The sequence below is a fragment of the Arvicanthis niloticus genome, chromosome 23 (genome assembly GCF_011762505.2).
Source record: "Arvicanthis niloticus isolate mArvNil1 chromosome 23, mArvNil1.pat.X, whole genome shotgun sequence".
Lineage (NCBI taxonomy): Eukaryota > Metazoa > Chordata > Mammalia > Rodentia > Muridae > Arvicanthis > Arvicanthis niloticus.
The window spans coordinates 13,482,260-13,509,981 of record NC_133430.1 but is presented as its reverse complement, the minus strand read 5'-3'; the positions used below and the strand labels follow the sequence as shown (position 1 = coordinate 13,509,981).

The following is a 27,722-nucleotide window of genomic DNA, read 5'->3' as shown; positions in this document are numbered from 1 at the left end:
AGACTCCAGTGCTAGAGGGAGAGAGGGTTCCAGATCTCTAGGATCGAGCCCAGATTCTCACACTCAAAGATGGCCAGCATCCATTCCCCTCCCCCTCCAGGAACTGGAATCTGCTTTCCCGTTCCTTCAAACCTGGGCTGTCCATAGTGACTTCTAGACCCCGAGCGTGTTGTATTGATAACACATGGGAACGTCTGAGACTGGGTCGTGAGAAGTCACCTGGGACCGGTGAACATCTACTCTAAGGAAAGCCATTTCATGCAGGAAATGTGATATTACTGGGATCCCACACTCATTCACTTAGGATTTGTGACAGGAGCCACACCTTCCTGTGCGGTGTGGATCAAGCATGTAAGAGATCTCAGCCCTGCTTCTTTCTTGGACTGTGTCTAAAGTGACCCGTGTCTGTCCAATAATAATCAGTGCTCCTGGCTTTAGAGTTCCCTGTGGCTGTTATAAGTTGCCCAGCCCTCGTCCCCAGCCCCACTCAGGGATCCACAGCAGTAACTTCCAGTGGCAGTGACACACTCAGCCAACACGGTCCCCTCCCTGCCCTTGGTTGAAGCAGGTCCCTGGCTCTCTGGCCAGTCTTAGGTCCTAAAAAGACATGTGACCCTGGAAAGTTCCAAATGTAACACTGATGTCACAACTTAAAATATTTAAAGCAAGAACTGGCTCCAAACGTGAGCGTCTCCCTCCTGTAGGTTGTGCCTGTCACCTGCAGTCCAGCAGGTGACTCTTATCTTCCCATTGTTCAGACTGTGAGGAAAGAGCAGAGCCTAGAAGCCCAACCACTTCCTCTGTAAGCAGGAGAGTGGAGGCCCCTCTGCTGGTCTAAGGCTATGTTATAGACTCACTCCTCCTCCAGAGCGTATCAAGAAGTTGGGGTGCAATGAACCCTTCTAGACTTAGCCTTAGGGAATCCCCCATTTTCTCAGATACATAAAACATTGTGCTTCTGCCCATGTTTAAGCCAGTTCTTAAAGGTACAAATGAGCAGGGAAAGGCAGCTGAAACACTGGGATCTCCTTCAGCTCTTAGGCCAGAGGGCCACACACAGGTGTCCACACTGTCCTGGTCTGGAAAGAGCTCTGCTCCCAATCCATTGAGCATCAGGATGTCCCCTGCCATTGCTGGTGTCCCTTGTCCTTTACAAACCTCACTCTCATGTCTGCTTCTGTAGTTACATGGCATCTTCCCTGTCTGTGCCCTGTTCCCATGGTCCCCAGTCTGGTGAACTGAGGGTCACCCTAGAACCATGTCACCATCCCATCTGCACATACACAGAGATTCTGTCTAACAGTAAAGGTGCTGGGTTAGGACTTAAGTATACGTTTTGAGGGGGACACAGTTCAACTGACATAGGATCTGGAGACCACACCCCACACACACACATTAGAGACTCAAGTTCTTCACCTTTGAAATGGGGAGAAAACACTGTTCATTTTGTTCATTGGGGCAGAATTTACTGCATGCCAAGTCCTCAGGGGGTTGTGAAACAAGATAAGGTGTGGCCTGGGACCCCTGGGGGCCCACCAGGGCCACCTTTGATTGAGCTTAGCTTGAAGGTTATGTAGTTGTCATTCACACAGGAGAAAGGACAGTGGGCTGAGGAGCCAGCATGTGCAGGTCTGCATTGCCTTGACACAGTGTGCCCTTACCAGTAGGGATTACTGCAAGCCATTCCTTGGGTTGGAGCAGAGGGTCAGGTGATGAAGGATTAGAGGTTAGGGCCGGGGAGCCTGGGGCCAGCTGGGTGGCTTCATGGAGAGGAGCAGGGTGGTGAGAGGTGCTCTGGAGAGTAGGGCCTGATCTGGAGGTGTGGTAGATGCTATTCCCCATGTTACAGCTCTCATTTGTGCCAGGCATGCCCACGGGCTGGGGCAGTGGTTCTTCTGCATTCTAGAGAAAGTAGAAACGGCGATGTTTGTGTGCTGTGTGTGTGCGTGCACACATATGTGCCTGTGTGTACATGTTTGTGTGTATGTGTGTGTGCGTGCATGTATGCGTGTGCACATGTGTCTATGTATGTGTGTGCATGTGTGTGTGTTTGTGTGTATGTGTGTATGTGTACACGTGTGCACACGTGTTTATGAATGTGTGAGCCTGTGTGTTTGTATGTGCATGTGTATGTGTGTGTGCATGCATGCATTTATGTATGTGTGTGCATGCTTGTGTGTATGTGTGTATATGTGTTTGTGTGCAGTTGTGTGTATGTGTGTTTGTGTGTGTTAGTGTGTGTATGTGTTTTTGTGTGCATGTGTGCGCACGTGTGTGTTTGCGTGTGTATATTATGAATGTAGAGGGCAGAGGTCATTGGTGGGTGTTCTCCCCGACTGATTTCCTTAGCTCTTAGTACAAGGCCTTTCCCTGACGCCAGGGTTCTGCAATTCACTAGGAGGACTGTGTGGCCAGTGAACTTTGGGATGCTTCTGTCTCTGCCTCCTCAGCACTGGGCTTGCTAGCAGGTGTCACTGTGCCCGGCTCTTTATGTGGGTTCTGGGTCTCCAACTCAGGTCGTCAAGCTTGATGTGCAAGCACCTTACCTACTGAGCCAACTCTCCAGCCTCCAGATTGGATTTTTAAATGCTAACCGTCAATTAGAAATCGGTAGCAACCTGACCAGCTTCAGCATGGGCTGCTTGGTTCCTGCTGATTATTGAGGTCGCTAAGAGATCTGGAGGAGACATCTAAATTGCTCACAGTTTTGTGGGACAAGATTTGAGAAGGGCTCCTCCAGGATCTTGCTGCAGTAGCCTCGGTGGCCTGACGTCTAGACATCCATGGCTTCTTCACGGGTATTTCTGTCAACACCACCACCACCACCACCACCACCACATGACCACTCCCTCTACATGCTGTTCCAGTCTGCAGAATTTGGTTTTAGCGTTTGGACCTCCTCCAACATAGCATTCTCAGAGTCTGCCTACTCCCTCTGCCTTACTGGCTCCCCTAAAGTGGGAATCCAAGGGTCCCAGGTAGAGGCTTCAGGCTGCATCCTCCTGATAGGAAAACCCTGTGGGCAATGTAGATGTGGGAGGAGAGGACCAGCCCCAGTGTTCCATGTGGGTCTGCCTGCATGTCTAGGAAGATGGGAAGGCCTGACCATGGCATCCTTGGAGATTGGGGACTACATTGAGCTATATAGAACAGGAATATGAACTGGCTTTATCCTGGAACTCCAGCAGATTTTCACCACCCCAAGCAGAGCCTGGCAACGCCTTCTGTCTTGCCAAGCCTAGGGCGGAAAATAATTACTCTAAGCTAGGTGATGACTATGTTAGGTGTGTGTACCTGAAAATATTTCAGACCTGACAATTCAATTCAATGACTGAATATCATGGCAGAGGAATCTGAGAAGGCTTTCTGTTTCCAGGGAGCTGAGACACTACCCCCTCACCTTCCCTCAGCCCATCCCTTAGAATGTTGGCTTTGTCAGATGGATAGGCACCTGAACAGGGCACTAATCCTGAGACTGTCTAGGATCTAATCACTGTTGGGATATTTCCTGTCTGTCCCCTTTGCCTTTTCTCACCTCTGGGGCCTTAGGAGGCTCAAGGTAAATTTGCTTTTTATTTTTCACACAGAGGGAGAAGGACAAGAGTCATACTGAACACGTGACTGTTGTTTCTGGAATGGGTCTCCTTTGTATAGTACAAAGAGACTATGAGAGCATTCCAACAGATCTGTGAGAAATTAGCAGACATTTCCTATCTATAAAAACACCACTCTCCGAAAAATAGAATCCTGGGGAGCCAGGCGATTTGCGAGTTAGCCTACTGAGGGAGGGGGGGGTCCTGGCAGGCATCAGACAGGGAAACTGACTCAAAGAGGTGAGAATGAAAACTCAGTTCAGATTGACTCGTCAAGTCAACCCGGATCAGACCTCAGGGAGTCCGATGCCAGGTGACTTTCAGCATATTTAAAACAGTTCAATCTGGAGAAGTTTCTAGGCAGCGACCATTCCCACTCCAGGAGCACAATAAAGCTTCAGGTGTGATCACATAGAGACTCCTTGGCAACGTACATGTGACCCTTAGTTGGGTTCTAGCCAAAAAGCCTAGAATCTAGTGTGATCTCTGACCAAGATAGAATAGAGGCCAGCAGGCTATAACATGCAGGTGACATCTCCCCTAAAGATGGCTTCTATTAACTGGGAGCTAAAGATGAAAGTCTAGGCTGGGAGACTCTGGAATAAACATCCTGGGAGATTTGGGTGAGGTCTGCCTCAATAGCAAAAGGTTACCAGGTTGTTAACAAAATACACTCCCATCCCTCTGGGCAGAAAATAGGTAATTCCTTTTTTGAGGAGAGGCGTCTGAGTGTTTAACATCCCTGGTTCCCTAGTACTCTGTGGGTGCAAGGAACTTTATGCCCCCCAAAGCCTATGTTTTCTTAAAACAAGAATTATCATTAAAGTATAAATTGTCTATTATCTCAGATGCTTCTAATCAGAGAGCCATCTCCTTCAAATCTCACTGAAAAGACCTAGCAGGTATTGGGTGTTCTCATTGCTTTAGAGGGAGCTATGACGCCATTTCTTGAGTTGTATAATAAACAGTTAACAAAGGCATCTAAATCACAGACACTTTTCTGGGTCAGATTTCTAAGTAGTATTTTAAAACCTAGAACTTCGTGGGCCCTATGGTAGAGATATGGAGGTGTGCATCTCCAAGCAAGTACTGCTTACATAACAATTTCTGTGTGCTCTGCCTTGCTGTTGAGCCAGACCCTAGCTTCTTCTGCCCCATAATTGCACCTTCTCTGCCCAATCTGTCTCCCTGAGATGTCCTGTCCCTTCCCATCATGGCCGCTATTTATCTCAGTACCCAACCATACAGGGAATCCCACCAGATCTTTACAAGGTATGGGTTCTGTGGAAAGGCAATGTAAAATCAGGAAACAGAGGTAAAGCCAAAGCTAGGATGCAAGTATGGGTATCTGTACTTCTGTTACCTATTTTTTAAAAGTTTTGATGGTGGTGGTCGTGGTGGTCATGGTGGTCGTGGTGGTCATGGTTGGTGGTGGTGGTTGTGGTTGGTGGTGGTGGTTGGTGATGGTCATGGTTGTTGGTTGATGGTTGGTGTAGTTTTTGGTGGTGGTGGTGGTGGTAATCGTGATTGGTGGTCATGGTTGGTGGTTGTTGGTGGTGGTTGGTGGTTGGTTCTGAGAAGTTAAAGGTTCACAGAGAAGTTGAGAGGGGAATGTAATGATTTCCTATAAGTCTTCTTTCTGGCATTTAGAGTCCTTCCCATCATCAGCATCCGTCACTCCAGGGGCCTAGGAACACAGTGGAGAATTTGTGTTGACATTTCATCTTGAGCCAAAGTATATAGTTCACAATACTCTTGGTGTTGGACATTCCATGTGTTTGGACACATGTATGATGATGTGCATTCTTCATGATAACATCATGCAGACTATTTGTACTGCCCTAAAATATCCTCAGTGTTCTCTCTTCTCTCCCACTCTCAGCTCCTGCCAAAGGGTCCCATTCATCTGTTTGCTGTCTCCATAGTTTGCTTAAATCTGTGTGTCACTACCCCAAACCTGCCCTGACTTTGTAGCTCATTCTTTTGTAGCACTGACTAACAGTCATCTTGGATGAACCATTTGCTTATCCATCTTGGTTTACAGCAGGTTATATTGTTGATGAATGAAGCTGCTATAAGCTAATGTTTGGGGGGGGGCTGGTGGCTAAGTTCTCTGCCCTTTAATTGAAATATTTAAACCATTTACATTTAATGTATTTGTTGATATGGCGAGGCTTAGGTGTACTATCTATTACACTGCTTTCTATTTTTTCCAACTGTTTGTTGTTCCTTCTTTCTGCCTTCTTTCAAGGTGAGAAATTCTTGTTTTCCTATGTCATCTCCTTAGACATAAATCTTTGGTTTTTATATTTTAATAGTTACATGGGATTTTCATTAAACATCTTTGTCTGTATAGTAAATGTCTACAGTAGCATGCTCCTATTTCTTCTCTTGCAGTTTTTGCACTGTGGTGGTTACTAGTATATAAGTTATAAACCATAATTATTATATTACATTAATACCATAATTATTATATAACATTATAGACCAACATTATTACTATCTTTGTTAAAAGTCAGTTTTCTTCAATTTGTTTAAATATTAAGGGGAAATCTTATATATTTTTCCCATGTGGTAATTACTACTGATGTCTTTTCTTTCTTTTGTGTAGAGCCTCATTTCTTTGAGACACCATTGTCTTTCTGCCTGGAAGGGCTCTGTATATTTAGTGCTTCTGAACTGTTGGATTAATTCTTTCAGCTTTTGTATGTCTGGGCATTCTAAGTTGGTGGTTTAGTTAAAAAATATGGCTTCACCTTCTAGTTTCTGTTGTTTCCGGAGAAAATCTTCTGATGTCTATGTTCTGTTCCTCTGAGTATAGTGTGTCTTTCCCCCTCTGGCTGCTTTTAAGATTTTTGTCCTTTTCTCTGAGTTTGAGTGATTTGGTGAAGAAGTACCTCTGTGCAGTTCTCCTCATGTTTCTGGCTCTTGGGAGTTTGAAAATGTGTCTCCAGCGGGGAGCTGGAGAGGCCGCTCAGCAATTGGGAGTGCGTGTTGCTTGCTCTTCAGAGGATCCCAGCTTGGTTCCCAGCACACACATCTGGCCAGCCCTAACTCCAGGTCAGATGCTGTCTTCTGGCCTCTGTGGGTACTACAGTCATATGTACACATACCAGCCCCACATAAATGTACGCATCGTCAAAAATAAAATGAATCCTTAAAAAAGGCATGTGTGGATTATAGGTTCATCACATTTGGAAACTTTTCTGACACCAATTCTTTGTGTAATTTTTCTGCTCCCTCCTCTGGCCTTCCTGCTTTAGGAACTCTTTATGCCTATGTTAGGCTGCCTCAGATTTCCCACAGTCCACCAGTGCTGTTCTTTCTCTCTTGTTTCCTTCGAGTAGCTGTTATTGATATCTCTTCAGGACCACCAGCATTTTATTCAGCGATCTCTAAACTGATGGCAAGCCCAGTCAGAGTATTGCTGTCTCAGAGATTGTGGGTATTGTCCCCAGACACATAATTTGTGTCCTTTAAGGAATATCTTGCTTTTTCCTAACATGTTTGGTGCTTGCTTGAGTCTTTTAAAGCAGGCGAGACACAGATGTGACACCTATTAAAATGTCCTCTCACACTAATTCTTAGGTTTTGTTGGGCCGAGTTGTGTTTGTGTGACCGACCCCTCACCTCCTAGTTTGGATTGCATCTCCTTGTTGGTCTAGTCATTCTTGGTTAAATGCCAAGCAGTGTGTATTATCATTCTTCCTCCTCTTCCTCTTCTTCTTCCTCCTCTCCCTCCTCTTCCTCCTCCTCCTTCTCCTTTTCTTCCTCTTCTTCCTCCTCCTCTTCTTCCTCCTCTTCCTTTTCTTCCTCTTCTTCCTCCTCCTCTTCCTCCTCTTCTTTCTTTTCTTCCTCCTCCTCTTCCTCCTCCTCCTCTTCCTTTTCTTCCTCTTCCTCCTCTTCTACCTCCTCCTCTTGCTCCTCTTCTACCTCCTTTTTCTCCTCCTTCTCTCTCTCTCTCAGACTCTCTCTCAGACTCTCTCTCTCTCTCTCTCTCTCTCTCTCTCTCTCTCTCTGTGTGTGTGTGTGTGTGTGTGTGTGTGTGTGTGTGTGTGTGTTCCTAGATGTCTTGGAACTCCCTCAACAGACCAGGCTGGCCTTGATCTCTGAGAGTCACCTGCCTTTGCCTCCTCTGGTGCTAGGATTAAAGGTGTGCACCACCACACCTGGATAAGCATTGTGAATTTCATCTCAGTCACATGATAAGAATCACTACATTCTCTAAATATTCTTTATCTTGATTGTGGATAAAGACCATTCATTTAGGAACAGCTTGGACTCTCCCAGGATTGCTTTAAGGTTTTCTGGGCATTACCAGAGCCATGTTTAGTCTGATGGTAACTTTTGAAGCTACCCATGAGTTATGAGATACACCATGGGGCTGATGGGAGGAAGTGGGAGTGATGATTTCGTGTGACCACCAGGCACTGTCCGCTGCTCTCCGTTTGGCTGCCTCTGTCTCAACGATGTGTGCACACACACGACTCACCAGCCACAGTCTGTGGGGACCATGAGCACCTTCTGCAGGCCTCCAGAGCCACTGTCTCTCTGTACTCAAACCTTACTCGCTTGACAGCCAAGTCCTCAAAACTGTTTTCATAATACTGACCTTGTTTTTTTCCAGTTGAGTAAATGGATTTGGTCCCAGGGACTCCATCTGGGCTGGGTGCAGGATTTCTTAACCCTGTGGCTTTCAGCATCTGTATTTCCACCCCTGTTTTCTCCCATTGTGGTAAAGAAATGTACACTGGATCCACCCTGGAACCCTGGACATGAGCTTCTCTTTCTGGAGGCCATACAGCTCAAAAAGCTCAGATAATTACATTGGACGCAAGGGTCTGACACTCGAATTGGAGAAGTGAAGCCATGTGCACACTGCCTACCTTGGCCACGTAGGTTCTTCTGTATGTATGTCCTGTGACAAGACATTCCAGAAGAAGCCGTCTGATCCAGTTGTTGAGGCTATACCAGGAAGCCAGCATGGATACATCTCAGTGATGGGGCTGGAGCTGGAACTGGTTTTGGAGAGATGTTTTCAGTTTAGAGGTGGGGGGGGGGGAGGCAAGCTGTCCTGAAACTTGAAATCCTCCTGCCTCTACCTTCCAAATGCTCGGATTATAAGTAATCACCACCCCACCAGGCTAAACCTGGGTTTCTTTAGGCTTCTGTCCCGACATCAGGATCGTGGGAAGCCCCTTGGAAAGAAGCCAAGGGAAGGGAGTAGATGCTGCAGACTGAGCCTAGCTCAGCACGGCTACCTCCCACTCAGCCAGCCCCTGCAGTTCCCACAAGGAGACCCCATCTGTAACCTCAACATGCAGCTCTGGAAGCCCATTAGAAATGCATTAAGACAGGGCTTCTGGGCCAAGGGAGGCCTGAGGGGTGACTAATGGGCTCTACCATTCCCATATCCTACTATTCGCCCTGCCACAGACACAGCATTAACTGCTGCTGCCTCCTTCTCTGACTTCCTGCCCTTCCTTCTCCCTCCTGTGAAGTTCATCTGGTCCTGCTGTGTCAGTCAGTCAGTCAGTCAGCCTGGAGAGCCCTGGGCCATGCAGATGGGCAGTCGTTGAGTGTCGCAGAGTCTGGAGCGGCATCTCCAGGCATCATCCCCTTTGCTGTTGCTCTCACATCTTGGAGCACAAGAGACATGAAGAACATTATCAGGGAGGCAGGAACCCGGCCCTCAGATAGAAGAAGCAGGAACAGATACACAGATGGCTCAGGGTCAGGCCACCCGACAAAGGGCAATCCAGTGAGCATCCCCAAAGTCATGCAGGCAGGCAGGAAAAGAGCTAAGCTATTGCCAAAGACAGGGACCAGCAGTTCAGCTAACCGATGGCACAGTGCTGGAAGGGGATCCGAGGTTCAAATACAAGTGTCACATGTATTTGTCAAATACATTTCTGTCACAGTTCTCTTCAGCTCTGTGTGGGTGAGCAGAGAGGACCATGGTTGAGGGAGTTCTCGAGGCTCAGATGGACCGGTGGCAACCCAGGAAAGGAGGGAGGCCATGCCCTTCCACACAGGCTTCCTCTCTCCTCCACAGCTCTGTTCAGCTTCAGTCTGGAAGCTCTCTCTGATGCTCCCTGACAGCAAAGACCTTCATTTCACATACAGCAAACTTGCTGTGCCCCAGCCCAGGGCCAGCCCTGGTAAATATTTAATGAATGATATAAGATTAGGTCAATGAACGCAGAGTGCTAGGAAGCAGGCCACGTCCTGGTGGGCCTGGAAGGCCAGTACTTCCTGCTGGCACAAGTGTCCCCTCTGTCCCTCAAACTCCACCCTCCTCCTGCCCTTCAGGCCCTGCTTGCCATGTGCTGGGTTCTGGCACATTTGGCTTTCCACTTGGCATTTTGTTACAACCTCTGACGTGTTCGTGGTATGTGCCTTGGGTGCTCTTAGTTTCCTGGGGAGAAAAGAGGCAGAAGTATGGAGACACCTGCCCTGGTGTCATGTGGCACACAGGCTCTGGGGTGTATGGGGAGAAAGAGCTGACCCTCGGAAAGAACCGCCACACTTCTGTCAGGATGCTCACTCGAGGCCACCATGATCATCTGTCACAACTCACTCAGGACTGGGGGCTTGCAGTTCTGAAACCAGGGTGGTACCAGGGAAAGGAGGAGGCTCTGCCACCTGCAGAGACCATGGGGCTTTGGAGGGCCTCTGGGAAGACAACTCTGCTGCCCCAGAGTTCCATGCCCCTGAGTGAATTCCCCTGTGTGTTCGCTCTTCACTGGAGAGAGGGAAAGGCGGAAACTGAGTTGAACATGCCCACCTACCTCGTTAATTCTGCAAATGTCTGGCATTTGTCCAGTATGAGCTCCAAAGTCTTCTGGGCACTTGGACAAACGCTCTGAAGGACACTCTGGTGGTTTCATGTCCTGAGACGTGGTTACTATCTATGAGATGTGGCCAAGGATGAACTTTATTCACTCAGCCCTGTAGTCCCACAGAAAAGCAGGAAGGGTAGCAGGATGCAGACTTGTCACTGGTCCCAGGAAACTGATGCCTCAGGGTTGTCTGCACAGCGGGATGCAGGCTCCTCTTCCCCTGCAGCCCTCCATGTCACCTACCCTCAGAGTCCTAGGACACCAAAATCCCAGGCAAGCTTCAACAGCCATAGGAGGCTTCACAGGAAAAGCAGAATGTCACTGACCCTGGCAGGCCACTTGCCACCCAACGTTAGGGAGCACAGCTGCGGGAGCACCCCACCCAGACCACACAGCTCAGTTGTGGGAACACCCCAGCCAGACCACACAGCTCACCCCACTGGTCCCCAGCAGTTATGATGGAAGTGTGAGAAAACAGAGTGTCTGATGAGACTCAGAGAGCGTACCAGGCAACCTGAGTTACACCCCCACAGAACAAAGGCCTCTCTCTCTATGAGACCCTCAGGTCAGTGAGCAAACACCAGAACTGGGTGGAGGTACCACAAACACAGAGTTAGAAACCTGGGTGTAAATTCTTTTTTTAAGATTTATTTATTTTTATTTATATGAGTACACTGTAGTGTGAGCACTTCAGACACACACCAGAAGAGTGCATCAGACCCCATCACAGATAGTTGTGAGCCACCATGTGGTTGCTGGGAACTGAATTCAGGACCCCTGGAAGAGCAGTCAGTGCTCTTAACCACTGAGCCATCTTCCCAGCCCTCTGGGTGTGACTCCTAACAAGCCATTTCATCATCAGAGAGTGCTGGCCAAATCTCCCAAACACAATGAGGTTTTATGTTATCAAGGGTGAGTAGCCCACTATGTCTGCATATCCTGTAACAGAGGGTCACTACCTTGCAAAGCTGTGACTGCCGATGGAGGCAGGTAGCCATGCTCTTCCTTCTGCTATGCCGACAGGAAGCCACCGAGTCTCTCCAAGCCCTGGTGTGCTGGGCCTCACAGTGCGAGGACCGGATCTGTGGTCAGTTACCAGAAGTCTCGGGATTCTGCAGCCTAAACATGGCAGTATGACACCCGTAAGTGTCGGGAACTTGGCTGATTCACTGTGACCTTCCTGTCTTCAGCCAGTGATCTTCTTCCCTTCCCCACTGCCTGTCACACAAAGCAGCAAATCTTATCATCTCACTCGTTCCGGCCGGTCTCCCAGAGCCTGGAAAAGAGCCTGAGACAGGAAACAGGTTTGAGTCTCAGGCCTCCGCCTAGGTCACTCCTCAGTTTCCCTGTTCGGAAGGGACATTAACAACCAGCATACGGCTGGACAGGAGAAGCAAGTGATAGATGGTATGTAAAAAAAAAACACACAGCCTTGTCCAGCATGCTCCGGGGCTCCCGTCTCCAGCTGTAGCCCAGCTCGCTGGGGGCTCCTGTCTCCAGCTCTGGCACACACACACACACACACACACACACACACACACACTGAAAAGTAACCAGCTACACAGGGCTGTATGATGCTTGAGTAGTCATCTTGTATCCTCTGTGTCACCTCCTTTTAAGGCTTTATGGATTAACATTGGGATTGACCCCAGGGCCCGCCATGCCTGTGGGACCTGTATTCCATCACTGAGCTGATTCCCCAGTGTTTGTATAAAGCCGTTTTCTTAGAGCATGACTGTCTCAGAAAACCCCTCACCTCTTTGGATCTTGCCCCCATACCCTCCTTAATGTGGGCTGTGGAGTTAAATTTGGCCTCACGGAGTGCCTAGCCTCTGGCTCACCCTGCCACGCTGTTCCTTCCTGTGTGCCTCTGTTCAGGCAGGTCTTCCCTGCAGCGTTTGGGCAGTAGATATTTTTGAACCTTAGCACAAATATGTCAAGAACTGAGATGAGCCTGTGTAACTTCACAGATGCTGAGGAAAGATGCCAGACCTCTGGCTTGGAGTCAAAGCCCTGTCTTAGCCATGGGAGCCTGTAGCTGGGCCTCATGTTCACACCCATAAGACCTCTGGGAATGTGCGGAGTGGTCCAAGGAGTCTGCATAGCAACTCAAACTTAAGGACTCGGCCCATGGCTGCAAACGTACCCTTGACCTCTCGTCCACCATATTCACTGAGGAAGGGCTCTCAATCAGATCCAGACAGAGCTCACCAGTGTGGCTAGTCTCACTCACTAGCTTGGCCTGAGGATTCCCTGTCTCCGCCTTCTGAGGTGATATTACAAGAGTGCTCTCATTCCCACTTGGCATTTATGAGGGTTCAGGGGATTTGGACTCAATGCTCACATGTGCAGGGCAAGTGGTTTAACCACTGGGGAATGGCTAAAGTGCTTGCCCTACCTGAGTGAGCATTAGAGAAGTTGTCTAGATCAGGTTGGCCTGGGAATAGGTCTGTGTCCATTGTGGGCAGGTCCGTTACCTAGGCAAGGGGTCCTGAACAGTAAGAGATAGAACACTAGCTGAGAGCAGGCGAGAATCCTTGCCTGTTCTCTCTCTGCTCCTGAGTGTGGATATGAAGTTTTAAGCTCACGTCTTGACTTTCCCACAGTCATTCACCGTAACCTGGAATTGTGAGCCGAATAAACTTTTTGCTTTCCAAGTTGCTTCAAGCCAAGCTACTTTATCACATTGATAGAAATGAAGCAGGCGTATGGGAGAGATTTCTCACTAGCCTGTTACTAAGTGGGCCAGCCTGGCTGGCCTGAGATTCCCAGGCATCAGCCTGTCTCAGCCTCCTAGGAGCTGGGATTCCGGGCACTCACACACACGACTCTTTACACACAGCTTCTGGAATTGAACTCCAATTTTTCATGCTTGCAAGGCAGGCACGTTGGCACCTGCACCTTCTCACATGTGTGTCCTTTTGTTTGTCGATAGATCTGTCTACCTGTCTGGAAAATCCTGCTAAACTTTGCACAAAGACAGAAGTTACAAGGTTTCTCCAATTTCCTCTGACACTGATGTGAACACACACACACACACACACACACACACACACACACACACACACACACTGATGACATTTATGGTGTTTGTCTTTTAAAAAAATGCTTTACCCCCTGAGTTTCAGCACCAAGAGGCAAAGTTTGGGAGGTGTTAATCTCCTCTTGGTCTGGCCATTGTTGATAGATAGATAGATAGATAGATAGATAGATAGATAGATAGATAGATAGATAAATTTTTAAAAAGACCTCCTGCACCCTTAATTGGCTTAATGAGTGTGGTTGCTAACTGTGTCTCATGGGTCATTTCACAAAGGCTCAGACATCACAGCCGCCCACAGGCATCTCCACCCAAACACCCTCACCAGCTTTACAAGCTGAAGACAAAGCATGTTCCATCTGAGCCTGGGAAAATAGCCTGGATCCCTGAAAGTTGTTTCCATTGTGCACAAACCCACCATTCCAAGGCAGTGGCCACAGCAGGCCCTCTGGGCCAAGGCAGCTGGAACCAGATCTCAGCTTCTCACCTGAGGGTCAGTGTGTGTCTTCACTCCTGAACTGCCAAGACCATCCTTTCTTGGCGTGCTCTGGGCCCCAATAATCCTTGATGTTCTAAATACAGTCTGGCATAATGCAGTTTGGCTTCTAAGATGATTTTGTCTCCAGCGTGGAGAAGAGTCAGTGTCACAGGATGATACAGGCTTGCTGTTGCCTATACAATACAGTGAGCTTTTATTGAGTACCTGAGGTTTGCCAGAACAGTCACGGTCTAAGACAGTCATCTCTCCTATCTGGATTGCCCTAGGAGTTCCTGTCAGTGTACAAAAGCAGGACTTCTAGCACAAGAGAGACAAATTATTTAACCCAAGGCTTGCCAGACATCTGGGAGCTGGGCAAGATGGGACCAACCCATCTATTTGACTGGAGAACAGAAATCCTATTGTAGCATCAGTTTGCAACTGTGGGACAAAGTCCCAGCTCCCTTGTTCCTGTCTGTGTGTTCTTTCCCAGGCAAGCTCACTGCCTAGACTTCCCTTGAAGCAGACAGCATGGGCTTAGGAAGTTATTTCTTACAAAGTCCTCTCTGCTAGGGGACAGGCTGGTGGCATTGTGTGGAGCAGCCACTGGCCGACAGGGATTTGACCCACACACACACCCACACACCCTCATTTTCAGGACACCACGACTTGTTCCCTGTGCTCAGTCAGATGGCACTTCCTAAATGCCACCAGAGACAGGTGACTCTCTGGCTTCTGACCCAGTTGGACATACAAAAATAACCACAAGTGAGCCAAGTGGGGGATCAGCAAGGCATGGCTGCCTCCGTGTGTCTCCTGCTCATCCAGGTGTTCCTGTGACAGCGGTCACCCAGAAGCCTCAATTGCTGCATGGAGGAGACTGGAATTTTGGAGATGTTTTCCTTTGACTCACCAGACCCCGGAGCATAGAATCTGAAGTGTGTTAGCGGTTCAAGCTGAACAAAGCTTTCCCAGGCAGAGCAAGAATGAAAATCCCAAAGGATTGGATCAGCAAGGCGACCCCTGGCTACATCATTATCTCTGCCCACTACCAGCACACTCCAGGATGGACCCACTCTCTGGTGTAGGCTGGTCTCTGTCTTGTTTCATGTCTTCCCTTCCTACATTGCCTCCTCCTGTCCTTCAAGACAGAGGACCGTGTTTCTCTCTTTATACATCTGGCTTCTGACCTGTTCTTTTCATATAATAGATGCTCAGCAAAACGTCTGTTTAGTTTATGAATGAATGAACAGTTGGTCAGATTTCCTACCCGTTGCCTTGTGGTCCCGAGACCCTGTTCTGTTCAGGGAAAGGGATTCATATTTGGTTCCATCAGTGCTACTGAGGCAGTGCAGAGGAGCTCTGGAGCTCCTGAGGTAGAATAGGTTCTGTTTGCAGCAGTCTGCACTACTAGCTGTTCCCCCAAAGAGAAAGCCTTAAAACCCTCATCGTCTTACTTTTGCTTTGAGAGACTGTCCAGAAACTGGCTCACCTTCCAAAGAACTAACTGTAGCCACTCATGGGAGGCCAGGAGTGAAGCCATCCCAGCCAGGCTTGGCCCTTGTTCCTTGATGTTCTCAACCAGTATCTTCTAAGACAAGCTGCCGCTCGGGCTCCTCCATGGCACCCTGAGTTCTCACTGTGGCCACGGGCTACACCACAGAGGATGGATCCCAGGTGGTGGCCAGCCACATCCAGCATCCCTGTCCCCAGGGCTAGTGTTCCTTTCACTATTAGTAATCAAAGATGACGGCTCCGTGGAGACAGCAGGGTTTTTTGTTTTTTTTGTTTTTTTTTCTGCTGTGTGAGGAGTAACTATGGCAACGGCCTTGGAAAGAGTCTATTTGCTTTTTACTCTTAATTCTGCAATGTTCTCAGGTTTTCCAAAAATACTCTTCTTTCCCCGGGCCCCTGGGTGGGGCTGGGCGGTAGAACAGTCTGTACGCTGTGCTGGAGTGCTGCTCACGGCTGTCGGTTGGACATCATTTTTTTTTATTGCGGTATGCTCTTAGCATCTACTTCGTGTGAGCTGCTGTTCCTCACATGCACTGGGTTTCAAGGAGAAATCTAACTCCAGGCTTTCTGTCTTTAAAGAGCTCCCAGCGCAGGGAAGGATAGACACGCCTCTAATGTAAGTACATGGCTAATTATAGTAGCAGGCTGTTAACATAGTAAGAATGGGCATGTGTGATGTCATTGGTACTTTGTCCACGGTGGCGCTTCATCAGTGTCAGGCTCTGGCAGAGAGAGATGTGAACTCAAGGTGGGTGGTGAAGGTTAGAAATGGGCGGATGTGGCAGTACCATTTCTGATCAACTATTCATAAGCTGTGTGTTCTCAGGAAAGTGACCGTGCCTCTCTGAGTCCCAGAGTGGCAGCTTCTGCTGGGCTGTTGTGAAACCACAGTACAGGATCCGGGTGCAGGGTACCTCTTCTCAGGAGACCCTGCTCACTCCGTCTGAGCGCCTGACAAGTCAGGGGAGGCTCTGGAGGGTTGTGAGTATGGAGACAGTCATGGGCAGGGGTGGCACAGATGAGCGAGTACCAAGTACATGGAGAGCCCTGGCATAGCGGGTTCAGGGGAGGTAAGACAGCAGAGTCTGTCTAGGACCCAGGCCCATGATCTTCAGGCTCTGATGGGACCCCATGAAAGTCACTAATGGCTCAGGTGCTGCTCAGAGAGTGAAGAGAGCGGGCACAGATTATCACTGAGTTTTCCCAGTGCAGCAGATAATTAGGTCTCTATGCTGCTACGCCTGGCCACATTGGGTACTGCAGCCTCACTTCTAAATTTCTCACCAACTGAGATTTCCTTTGAGGGAGGAAGCATCTCCTTCACTGTGATGGTAGGACACAGAGGTGACTGTGGAGGCCCAGGTGGCCGACGCTTAAAGAGGCCCCGGGGATGATGGTGCTGTTTGTGGGCTGTAACACCTAGAGTTTAGTTCCTGGTCAGTTACTTATGAGTTATGCAAGCTCGGGGAAGTCATTGTACCTCCCTGATCCTCCCCTCTCAGTAACTTTCCATCCGTGCCTCAGTTTCCCCACCTGGAAAACAAGGATGTCAGCTCTATCTCGTGGGCGGTCAGTAACCAAATACCCTCAAGTTATAAAGGCCCCGGTTATCAACGCCTGACCTGGAGCAAACTCTGAGTAGATTTTCCTTGTGTTTTTATTGGACTGCTTTGTTTGACATGCAGTCTGCAGCGTGGGTGCCAGGCAACGAGAATGGCAGCTTTTGCTGCTGCTGGTAGGCGGCGAATGTTTCCACAGACTTCTGTGGAAGAACAATGGGAGGGGTCAGCCGCCATCTCTGGAGGAGTCTCCAGATCTGCAACCATTATTAGCATGTCTCCAGGACCTTCCAGAGTTCTGCGGGGAGGTAGTTAACAGAGCAGAACACCACCCCACTGCTCCTTGATGCTGAGCTAGGCGGCTTCCCTCTCCCGTTCCCCACCCCTATGGCTCCAGCCACCGCTTGAGACACCACCCTGCTGCAACTGGAGCCAGGAGCCTGCAGGTTTGTTTTCTACCAGACTTGCTTTCTGTTGACTTTTCTGGGAGACCCTGTTCCTCCACCATCAACCCTGGATGGGTTGAATCTACACACTGTACCCAGTTATTTATGTTGTACACAGGAATTGCCCGCCCACCTGGGCACTGAGCAAGTCTAGCCTGGTCTTTCTAGACCCTGTTCTTGTCACTACCCAACTCTCCCTCTGAGCCACTAGACACCTGGAAGCCTGTAGCACACAGATCCCAGACCACACTTATAGAATGCAAGACCTCAGGGACAGAGGACAGGAGACACTTAGATCAGGCCGTAGACCCCACATGAATTGTGTGTGTATTTTTGCAAAGCTTTCTTCTCGTGCTCATATTTCAAATATATGAATGAGGCCCAGGGACGGAAAGAGCTATTCAGGCATTTCTAACCTATGACCCTATGCAGGATGTGTGTGCATACATGTGTATGCATGTGTGTGTTCTTGTGTGTGTGTGTCTGTGTGCATGTATGTCTGGGTGTCGCAGTTATAAATATTATATGTAACACTGACCAGAATCAGCCACTTGGGGAAAGGGGGAGGAATCAATTAGAATACTTCTATGTTGTAAATAGAGATTTGCATATAGTGCCCTGCTGGCCCCGCCCTCGTTACTGCTGTCAGTCTCCCTTACCATCCCCCTACCTTACTCAGAAGCAGCCAGGGTATGTGGCTGGCCATGGGTAACAATCCATATTGAAACAGTCATTTACATGCGTGTGGATCCATGCACATGGCCTTGTGACATGTGTGTGACCTTCCATGTAGAACACATGTGCAGCCTTCCCTGTAGAAGGGCATCTGAGTTTCCTATGCAGGCCTTACCTCTCACCACACAGCAGAATGCAGGGTATAACTTGGACTAGGATGTAGTTGTCAGTAAAGTGCTTGCTATGGAGACCTGAGTTTGCATGGAGACCTGAGTTTGACCCCCAGGACCCACATCAAAACTCTGGGTATAGTTGTCTGCAATTGTAATCCCAGTCCTTGGGGAAGCAGAGACAAAGAGATCTCAGGGCTCGCTGACTAGCCCAGCCTACAGGCTCCAGGCCAGTGAAAGACCCTGTGTCAACAAACAAGATGCAAGATACCTGAGCAGCAATACCCAAGGTGACCTCTGGCCTCCACATGGACACACTCACACACTCACGAATCTCTGCAATAACAGAGAGAGTCCTTCAAGTGATGGAGCTGGGTCTTGAGGTAGATCAATTCCCAGCTTCCTGAGGAACCTCCAGCACTGACTTCCTCAGTGGCTGCCAAGTGCAAACGCCCACCAGCAACGAATAGGTGTCCCCATTCCCACATCCTCGCCGACATGTGCCGCTATTTGTTCTATTGATCTAGAAGACTCTGACTGGGTAACATGAAATCTCAAAGTAGTTTTAATTTTAAATTTCCCTCATAGGTAAGGATGTTGAACATTTCTTTAAATGTCTCTCAGTTGTTTGAGTTTCATCTTTTGAGAAGTTTCCGCTTAGTTCTGTACCTCACTTTTAACTGGATTGCTGGATTGTTTGTTTTCTTGATGTCCAGTTTATGTATGTGTGTGTGTATATATATATATGTATATATATATATATATATACACACACATATATATACACACACATATATATATATTGTGTGTGTGTATATACCACAGTGTATATATGTGTAATGCATACACATACATACACACACACACACACACACACACACACATATATATATATATAGTGTATTTTATATATATTGCATATATAAACACACTAGATACCATCCCTCTCTCTGGTGTGTAATGGGTAAAACCCTGTAGCTTCTATTGCTACTATCTGTATAGAAGATCCACAGTATATAATGGTTCATCTTAAGAATTCGTTCTTAACGTTACTGTCGTGTGAAAGTGATGCACACTGGCTGGGACCACTCCTATGAATGTTGTGCTTGTCTCTCCCTAAAAGGCATGGGTTGCTCAGGACTCTGGAGGCTGGGCAGCCACAGCAGGCTGCGCACAGCTGCCGTGCCCTGGAGGAAACAGCCCTGGAGTCACCTGGGCTGAGGAGCTCTGATACTCGGTAGGACAGACATAGCAAGGCATTTGACTTACAGCAGGTCTGTCAGGTAACTCTAGATCCTAAGTGATTCTCATCCTGTGGGTCACGACCCCTCTGGGGGTGGAAGGACCCTTTCACAGGGGTCACCTAAGACCATCATTGGAAAACACAGACACTTCCATTATGATTCCTGACAGTAGCAAAATTACAGCTATGAAGTAGCAACGAATATTTTCTGACTGGGGGTGGGGGTCACCTCAACATGAGGAACCGTATTAAAGGGTCACAGCCTTAGGAGGGTTGAGCTGCTCCAGGTGATGTTGACGAATGCCTGCCTATAGGCTGCTGTTATCTCCTTGTGTCGATATGCTGGCGGCGTTATCTTTATTAAGTATATCGATGTGAGATGACAGATATATCAGAAGCACAGGGGTTAAAACGGATTGCTGAGGGACTTTCATAAAGCCTGCTCTCCTTGTAACCGGCAACCTCCGATATCAAGAAACACAGCCTGCACCGAGCTCCCCCTAGTGTTCTCTTTCCATTATTACACCCCAGGGTCGTTGCTTTGTGTTGCACATGATGATGGCCCAGCTCTGGTATCCCAGTTAGTAGAGGAAGGAGGACCATGAATTCACGACCTAGTTGGAGTAACATAGTAGAATCATTAAAAAAAAAAAAACCAACCCCTCCCACTCACAAGGGTGCTTGCTTAGTATGTGCCCATCTCCAATACAACAGAAGATAAAAAACCCACAGGACAGACATCCACTGAGGGCTCTCTGTGGTCTTTATGATGACTGCTCTTTATGAAGTAGCCCTGAGATCCAGTGTAGGCACAGCATGAAACAACCGAGTTCCTTTTATGTATTAAAATCAAGCTGCCCCCACCCTGCGTCAGGGAGTAGTCCTGCCATAGCCTCCGGTCATGGCAGGGCTGCGTGCTGAATGTCTTAGCCAGAAGTGAAGGAGACTTTTCTCCCTAGTTTCTCATTTAGGTTCCACTCACAAGAACTGTGAACTATAGGCCATCCAGGCAGCAGAGTCATCTCTGAGGATTAATGTTCACTCTGCCTCTGGGGAGGATCCTTCCAGGCCTGGGGCTGTATAGATCAAGGAGAGGCCTTTGTTCTTATGTGCCCAGGCTTATCCTTCTCTCTGTGAATAACCTGCCTACGCCACCCAGAAGCTGGAGGCTGATCAAGGAACAAGGAACCTTTAAATCAAGTTAGGGAGTTCTGGTCTCCGGGAGAAAGCATGCCAGCATTCTTATGGGTTGTGCTGGCAACGCAAGCTTTAGGAATTCACATCAGTCTCCTGAAGGGGAGGCAAGGGCAATACGTCTGTAAGCACCAGAAACGGATGCTTCAGAGTTATTAAAGAGAAAAATTGTGCACGTGGAGCTGGAGAGATGGCACAGGGGTTAAAAGCACTGGCTGCTCTTGCAGAGACCCAGGTTTGATTCCCAGGACTGAACGGGCAGCTCACACTACTGCTGTCTCTTGTTCCAGGGGACCCAGGGATCTCTTCTGCCCTGTTGCGCAAAGATACCTACAAGCAAAACACACACACACCATAAAATGAGGGAAAAAGACATTGTGCACATAGCAAGACCATCGTCACAAGTAAAAAGGTGTGTGCAAGAGCAGAGGCCCACAAATGTGTGCACAACTGTGTTTAGCACCACAAATGAAAGAGAAAAGGAAGGAAGGAAGGAAGGAGGGAGGGAGGGAGGGAGGGAGGGAGGGAGGGAGGAAGGAAGGAAGGAAGGAAGGAAGGAAGGAAGGAAGGAAGGAAGGAAGATTGGGGCTGGAAGATGGCTCGGTGGTTAGAAGCACTCATTCTCCCAGAGGACCTGGGTTCAGTTCCCAGCCCCCACATGGTGGCTCACAACCATTCTGCAACTCCATTTCCAAGGGACCCAACTCCCTCTTCTGACCTCTGCAGGCACATGCACATTGTACACACATACATGTGAGCAAAGTACATAAGATTTAAATAAAAAGAAGAAAATTGTGCAGTATAGGAGGACTCCAGCAATGCCTCCATGTTTTCTTTTCACGATAAGAAAACCAACCTTCAAGGCAATGAACGTGTATTTTAAAGAAGGCTCAAACTGAAGTCATGCACGTATAAACAGGTCGGCTTCCCCGTACGACCTGATTTCAACTGAATCTCAGCTAGCTTCAAAGCCATCTTTCTGTGAAGGGTGCCATTCATGTTTGGTTCATGTCTGACACTTCCTTCCCTTAGAATAGCTCTGCTGTGTAGACGGACCTTGGTTTTGTTTTTTGTTTTTCTCCTCTCTGGAAAGGCAGATGCATTGCTATTCCTTTCCTGGCTAGCTTCACACGTGTCTTTGTCTTATTCTGTCCCCAACTTTTAACCTTATCTGAGGCAGACGTAGAGAGGCATCTCAGGATTATTATCTAAGCTACTTCTCAGTGCCGTGACAAAACACTGTGACTGATGTAATTTACAAAAGAAAGCATCTAACTTGGGGTTTCCCATCTCAGAGGGCTAGAGTCCATGACCATAATAGAAGGGGCATGGCGTCGGGCAGAGAGGCATGGTGCTGGAGCAGAGGCTGAGAGAGTACATCCTTGTCTGCAAGTACGAGACAGAGAGAGTTAATTAAGAATGGCATGAGTCTTTTGAAACCTCTCAAGGCTGCCCACAGTGACACACCTCTTCCAATAAAGCCACAGACAGCACAAGCAACGTTGGATCCAGAGGTCACAACGGGGAGCCATGCTCCCTGGCTCCTGAATCCAGAACTAGCAGTGTGAGAGGATCTTTAAATGGAAGCTGCATCTCTTGCAGGAGCCCCATTGGGCAGTGAAATAATCTGTTTCTTCAGAGCCTGGGCCAGCATGGATATGCTTAGCTGGTTGGCAGTTATCTCTGTGGCAAGTCACCACAGTGTCTGCTAACGTGTCTGTCACCCCCTTGCTGGGGAGCCTGCTCCAGCATCTAGGGGAATGGTACTAGGCAGGACACAGCTTCTGACGAAGGCTAAAGATGGATGGTCTTTGGCCTTACGATCTTATTGTCTGTCCTTTAACAAGGGCTGGTTTCCTGCTCTGGAACTCCCTCTTACTATTTGTGCTTTAATAAGCACTGGTTCCTTTCTCCCTGGCTCAAGGATCTCTCACTGGCCAGGCCAGATGCTTAGAACTCATTAACTCTTCATGAACCAGAGAGAAAAGACAGGAAAAGAATTAAAATCTTTTACATGCAATATGCACACACACACACACACACACACACACACACAGAGGCATGCACACACACACTGCTCAGGCCTGACCACCTGTCTCAACACCACAAGAGTCCATATATACTTACATACATACACATATACATATATGTGTATGTATAGACAAACAGATATATATATATATATATATATATATATATATATATATATATATATATATTTGATGGATCTGGCAGAGCCCCCCAAGCCACACATACACATTTGGTGGGCAGAGCCCCAGATGCCGCATTTTAATCCATTTCTCTGGCCTTCTTATACCTTCTTAGACAAAGGTTCTTAGAAAATCACCTCAATAAAATGTTACACAAAAGGGGAGTTACAGAAGGATGTTGATAGTCAGTTCAAAGCAGTGTTTTATCCTATAAACTCATTATAAGTTCATAGCAACAGTTTTACATGACCTTGCTTTATCATAGTGCACATCCATGACTTCACCCTTGGACCTGACCTAGAATGAATGGGTTTCTCTGACAAATTTGATACAAGCCGATTTCTCTTTTTAGTGTACTTATGAAAGCTCACTGTACTTCTTACTATGACAGCCTTTACTTACTATTCTGTGAGGAGGGGGCACATTCTAGTCTATCTATCTGAACACATAGTCATTCTTCTGTCCCGTGTATGGAGATGCACAGGAGGTTCATTCTGGTTCTGAAGCCTGGTCCATAGGACACAACACATGGATATTAAGCTGTAGCTTTCCTTGTCTGTGCTGAAGAAGGGGAAGACTTGGAAGGGAGAGCCAGCAAACTCCAGTGTCTTCCCGCACAGCTCAGACCTTGAATCCGAATCTTCCCCCTCCCACACCGGAACACGGGGGTCTCTCTGTTTTAACTCAAGACCTGCCCCATGTCTGTCCTGAGACACACTGTAGGTTGGGCCTATTTTTTGAATCAACAGATTCCTCTGGATGCTTACAGACCTCCTTTTAAGTATCCACCAGAACATTCTGGAAGCTCCTAGGGTACACACTACACATTGGGTAACCCTATCCTGGAAGGGGTAAGGCATGCAGTGGGGAGATCTAATATGGAAGTTTGGTGGACTTTTTCATTCATGACTAGAAACTCTCATGCTTAAACCTGTCTCCTAGCTGATTCTCCCTCTTCTGTCTCACACACATAAAAAAAAAAAAAAAAAAAAAAAAAAAAAAAAAAAAAAAAAAAAAAACGTTAACTGACTAAATAAGCTGTGGATTGCAGTTTCCCGTGACACAGGCTGTGGATTGCAGTTTCCCGTGACACGTGCTATTAGTACTGCTTGTTTATTTTGTGTTTTGAGACATCCGTGCTGCTCATGCTTCTTTTCCTTTGGCCACGGAAGGGCTGGCATTGGAGGTGTGCGTCACTACTAGCTTAACACTATTCCCTTCTAAAATTAGGATGACAGCTGGGCAGTGGTGGCATACACCTTTAATCCCAGCACTTGGGAGGCAGAAACAGGCATTTCTCTGTGAGTCTGAGGCCAACCTATTTTATAAAGCAAATTCCAGGACAGCCGGCGCTACAGAGAAACCCCATCTCTAAGTAAAAACAAACAAACAAGCAAACAAATTAGAATAGGAATAAAGGTGTCTTGCAGCCCATGTGGGTGTGAAAGAGTCTGTCACGGGTGTGGGGGTGTGGGAGCCTGTGGCATGAGATCCGTCAAGCCTTGTGTGTGAAGTGGCCTCACAAGCGTCTGCCATAAAGCCAGATGCATGTGTTCAGGGGCTACTGTTCATTTGGTTTGATTTGGGTTGGTTCGGGGCTAGCTTACTTACTATTCACCACGTAGCCCAAACTGGCGTTACACTTGTAATTTGTCTGTTTCTTGGCTTCCCGAGTATCAAGATTATAGGCACATACCAAAGCCAGCTTGAAACACTCATTTCGGTGATTTAAAATGTGCATTAGTGTCCTGTGAGTTGCATTTCCTTGCAGGCCTGTTGGGCTGGTCCCCTCTAGGAGGGCGTCTTCTCTGCTGGGCAGTCCTGGTTCATTCTCTCTTCTTTTTTCAGCTGCCCATGATGGGAGGAGCATTCATGGACTCACCCAACGAGGACTTCAGTACCGAATACTCCCTGTTTAACTCCCCTGCCAACGGCCACTCGACGTCCAACGGCCACGGCCAGCCCGAGGAGTCTCCTCGCTCCTCCAACGATGCTGTTCTGTTATGGATAGCCATCATAGCAACACTGGGGAACATAGTGGTGGTGGGCGTGGTGTACGCCTTCACCTTCTGAGGCACAGGGATGTGAAGTCGTGGGGAAGCCCCTCCCACTCTGGACTCACCTAGTAAGGTTTTTCCTGTGGCTCCATCTTTCTCCCAGCCGCTGGAGACACCTGAGTTCTTGAACGGTCCCTGGAGGAGCAAGCACCATACATCTGTAATTTCCTCCAGGCAGCTCCAGTGTAGAATATTCCGTGTTGCGGTTGAGCTAATTCAGGACGCCTTGAAGTTCGTGCTTTGAGCTCCTAAAAGACTGATGCCTCGAGTCCTTCAAACAGCAGACTGAAAAATTCTTGAAGTTTCGGTCAGTCCCAGAATGCAAAGCCGGTTTGAGCATCCCGTTGGGTTAAAAAAAAAAAAATGCAGATCTGTTTGGTGATCTGTGTTTCCTAGCAGTAGATTGTCACTGTGAGTCATATCTTTTCTGCAGACCTGTTGAACCCAGTGTGTGGGTGCTGGGACAAGAAGAACTTTCACAAGTTAGAATTCTCACCTTTTAATTGTATGTCCCACACCTTGGAACACTGACGGCGATGTTGGAGGGTTACAGAATGTTGAGAAATTGACTTATAAATGATACGTTGTCACCAGACACTTGGTCCCTTGCAGAACCCAAGTGCATCAGAAAACCTAGAGACTGGAGTGAACTTTCTGATCTTTGGAAGAAAAGCAGAGGATGTCTTCAGTATTTAGATCGTCCAGGCAGTTAGTAGTCTCTCCTCTGAGGATGAGTTAGTCATGTCCCCTCATCACCGGACAGATGTCAGGGAGAGGGGCCTGGTGACGGTGTGGTAAGATAACGAAGGAGTCAGATCTGAGTCTGACCTCCATCCTAGCCAAGTTCTCTAGTGAGCATGCCCCCATGCCACCCCAGCAGCTGAGGCACAGAGAGAATCAGGAGGTGTCCAGTTCGGGCATTCATGGGTCATCCATCTATTGTCTGTGCTGTAAATTGGTTTCGATGCTGCGCCCTCCGTCACAGGTCTAACTCCCCACGCCCCTCAATGTATCCAACATACTTGCAAATGCTTTGGCCCCTGGGGGAAGCTGTTAGTACAGAGAACTGGCCCAATCTTTGCTACCAAGAAGTAGGGGCACAGAGTATCTCCTGGGACTCCTAGAGTCCTCTGCAGGGCAGGATGCTGGGCTGGCACTTAGCTGTTGTGTGCTGGACATGGAAGTTGTGGGATGTTGGCTCTGGCTTCCTGCCGCCTCATCACACCCCTGAGTCTTTCCCTGTGCCAAGGGTGGGACATTCTCATGAGAGAACCCAGGCCAGCAATGGGAGTAGGAGTGTGTTGTGACCTGTGTCCCAGTGCTGTCTGGATGCCTGCCTCGGGGGAGCTGCAACTGGTGGTCCATCCCCTACCTATCTCCATGGAGACAGCAGGTTGGGGTAGGATCTGCGCCTGCTGTACTGAGAGAAGGGACAGGAAAGCTAAGGACAGCTTCTAGCCTTGTAAGGTACTGGCATGTTAGTGCTAACACACACACAGAGTGAGAGAGAAAGAGAGAGGGAGAGGGAGAGGGAGAGGGAGAGGGAGAGGGAGAGGGAGAGGGAGAGGGAGAGGGAGAGGGAGAGGGAGAGGGAGAGGGAGAGGGAGTGTGTGTGTTTCCTGGTCTCCTGGATCAGACAGAGCGTCAGATGGTCCACAAGCATGGGAAAGCCCTTGTCCACGTTAGCTGGTCCCGTTCTGTCTTTCTGTCTCCTGCAGTTTCCTATCTGAACTTCCTCACCACAGATAACAATGAGGAGCAAATGACAGGTCCCAGCCAGAGTAGCCAGGGTGAACCCCACTGTCCTTCCTGCCTCTGCTTGGCTCTGTCTTGGTCATCAGCTAAGGAACAGGCAAGGCCTGGGCTCAGTGTTTTCGTGCTGTGGGCAGGCATGGTGCTGCACTTTCACGCACGGCCTTCACCCTTCCGTCACCTCACAGCAGTGAGGTCTGTGCACAGAAAGGAGCCAGAGGCCCAGAGAAATGGAGTAACTTTCCTGGGGCCACACAGCATAGAAGTGGGGATCTAGCACTGGAACCTGGGGAGCTAGAGCTAGGCTCTGCCTGTCTCTCTCTCTCTCTCTCTCTCTCTCTCTCTCTCTCTCTCTCTCTCTCTCTCCCTCCCTCCCTCCCTCTCTCCCTCCCTCCCTCCCTCTCTCCCTCCCTCCCTCCCTCTCTCCCTCCCTCCCTCCCTTCCTCCCTCCCTCCCTCCCTTCCTCCTTCCCTCCCTCCCCCCCTTTCTCCTTTTGAGGCCAATGGCAACACTGAGGTTCATTTGAACAGGACTTGAATCACCAGAAGGTGTTTCCCAAGGTGTCCCAGCTTGGAATGGCCTGGAGCACCCACAGGTCTCAGACCATCAGAATGGGGCAGCCTCAGTTTTGTCTACACCCCAGGGATAATGAACCTTTTCCCATCATTTAAGATTAACCTTGAGTCTCCATATAAGTCTCCAAGGATGGTCCCTGAAGTAGGGTTCCTTGGGTACATGTATAAGGGGCCCCCAGAAAGGTACGTAAGCCCCAGGGAGCTGCACATTAGAAAAGTTTCAGTGACCAGCACTGAGATCAGATTGGGTGCCTCGCCTGTGTGGCAAGTTGACCCAAGCTGGGGTACAGTATTTCTGTAAGCCCCAAAGCTCTCCAGAGGACAGTAGCATCTTCCTGGTGATCCCAGCCAGAACCCCATTGGCTTCTCCCTG

General features: G+C 48.4%; 1 protein-coding gene across 1 annotated transcript in view; it reads left to right on the top strand.

Annotated features, from left to right (window-relative positions):
* C23H14orf132 (chromosome 23 C14orf132 homolog) overlaps positions 1-27,159 on the top strand; it is a 40,010-nt gene extending 12,851 nt beyond the window's left edge. Inside the window, exon 4 of the mRNA XM_076920875.1 lies at positions 24,814-27,159. Coding sequence (XP_076776990.1) covers positions 24,814-25,038 — 225 coding nt within the window. The 3' untranslated portion in view covers positions 25,039-27,159. The remainder of the gene's footprint in view (positions 1-24,813) is intronic.
* Positions 27,160-27,722: the final 563 nt, after the last annotated feature.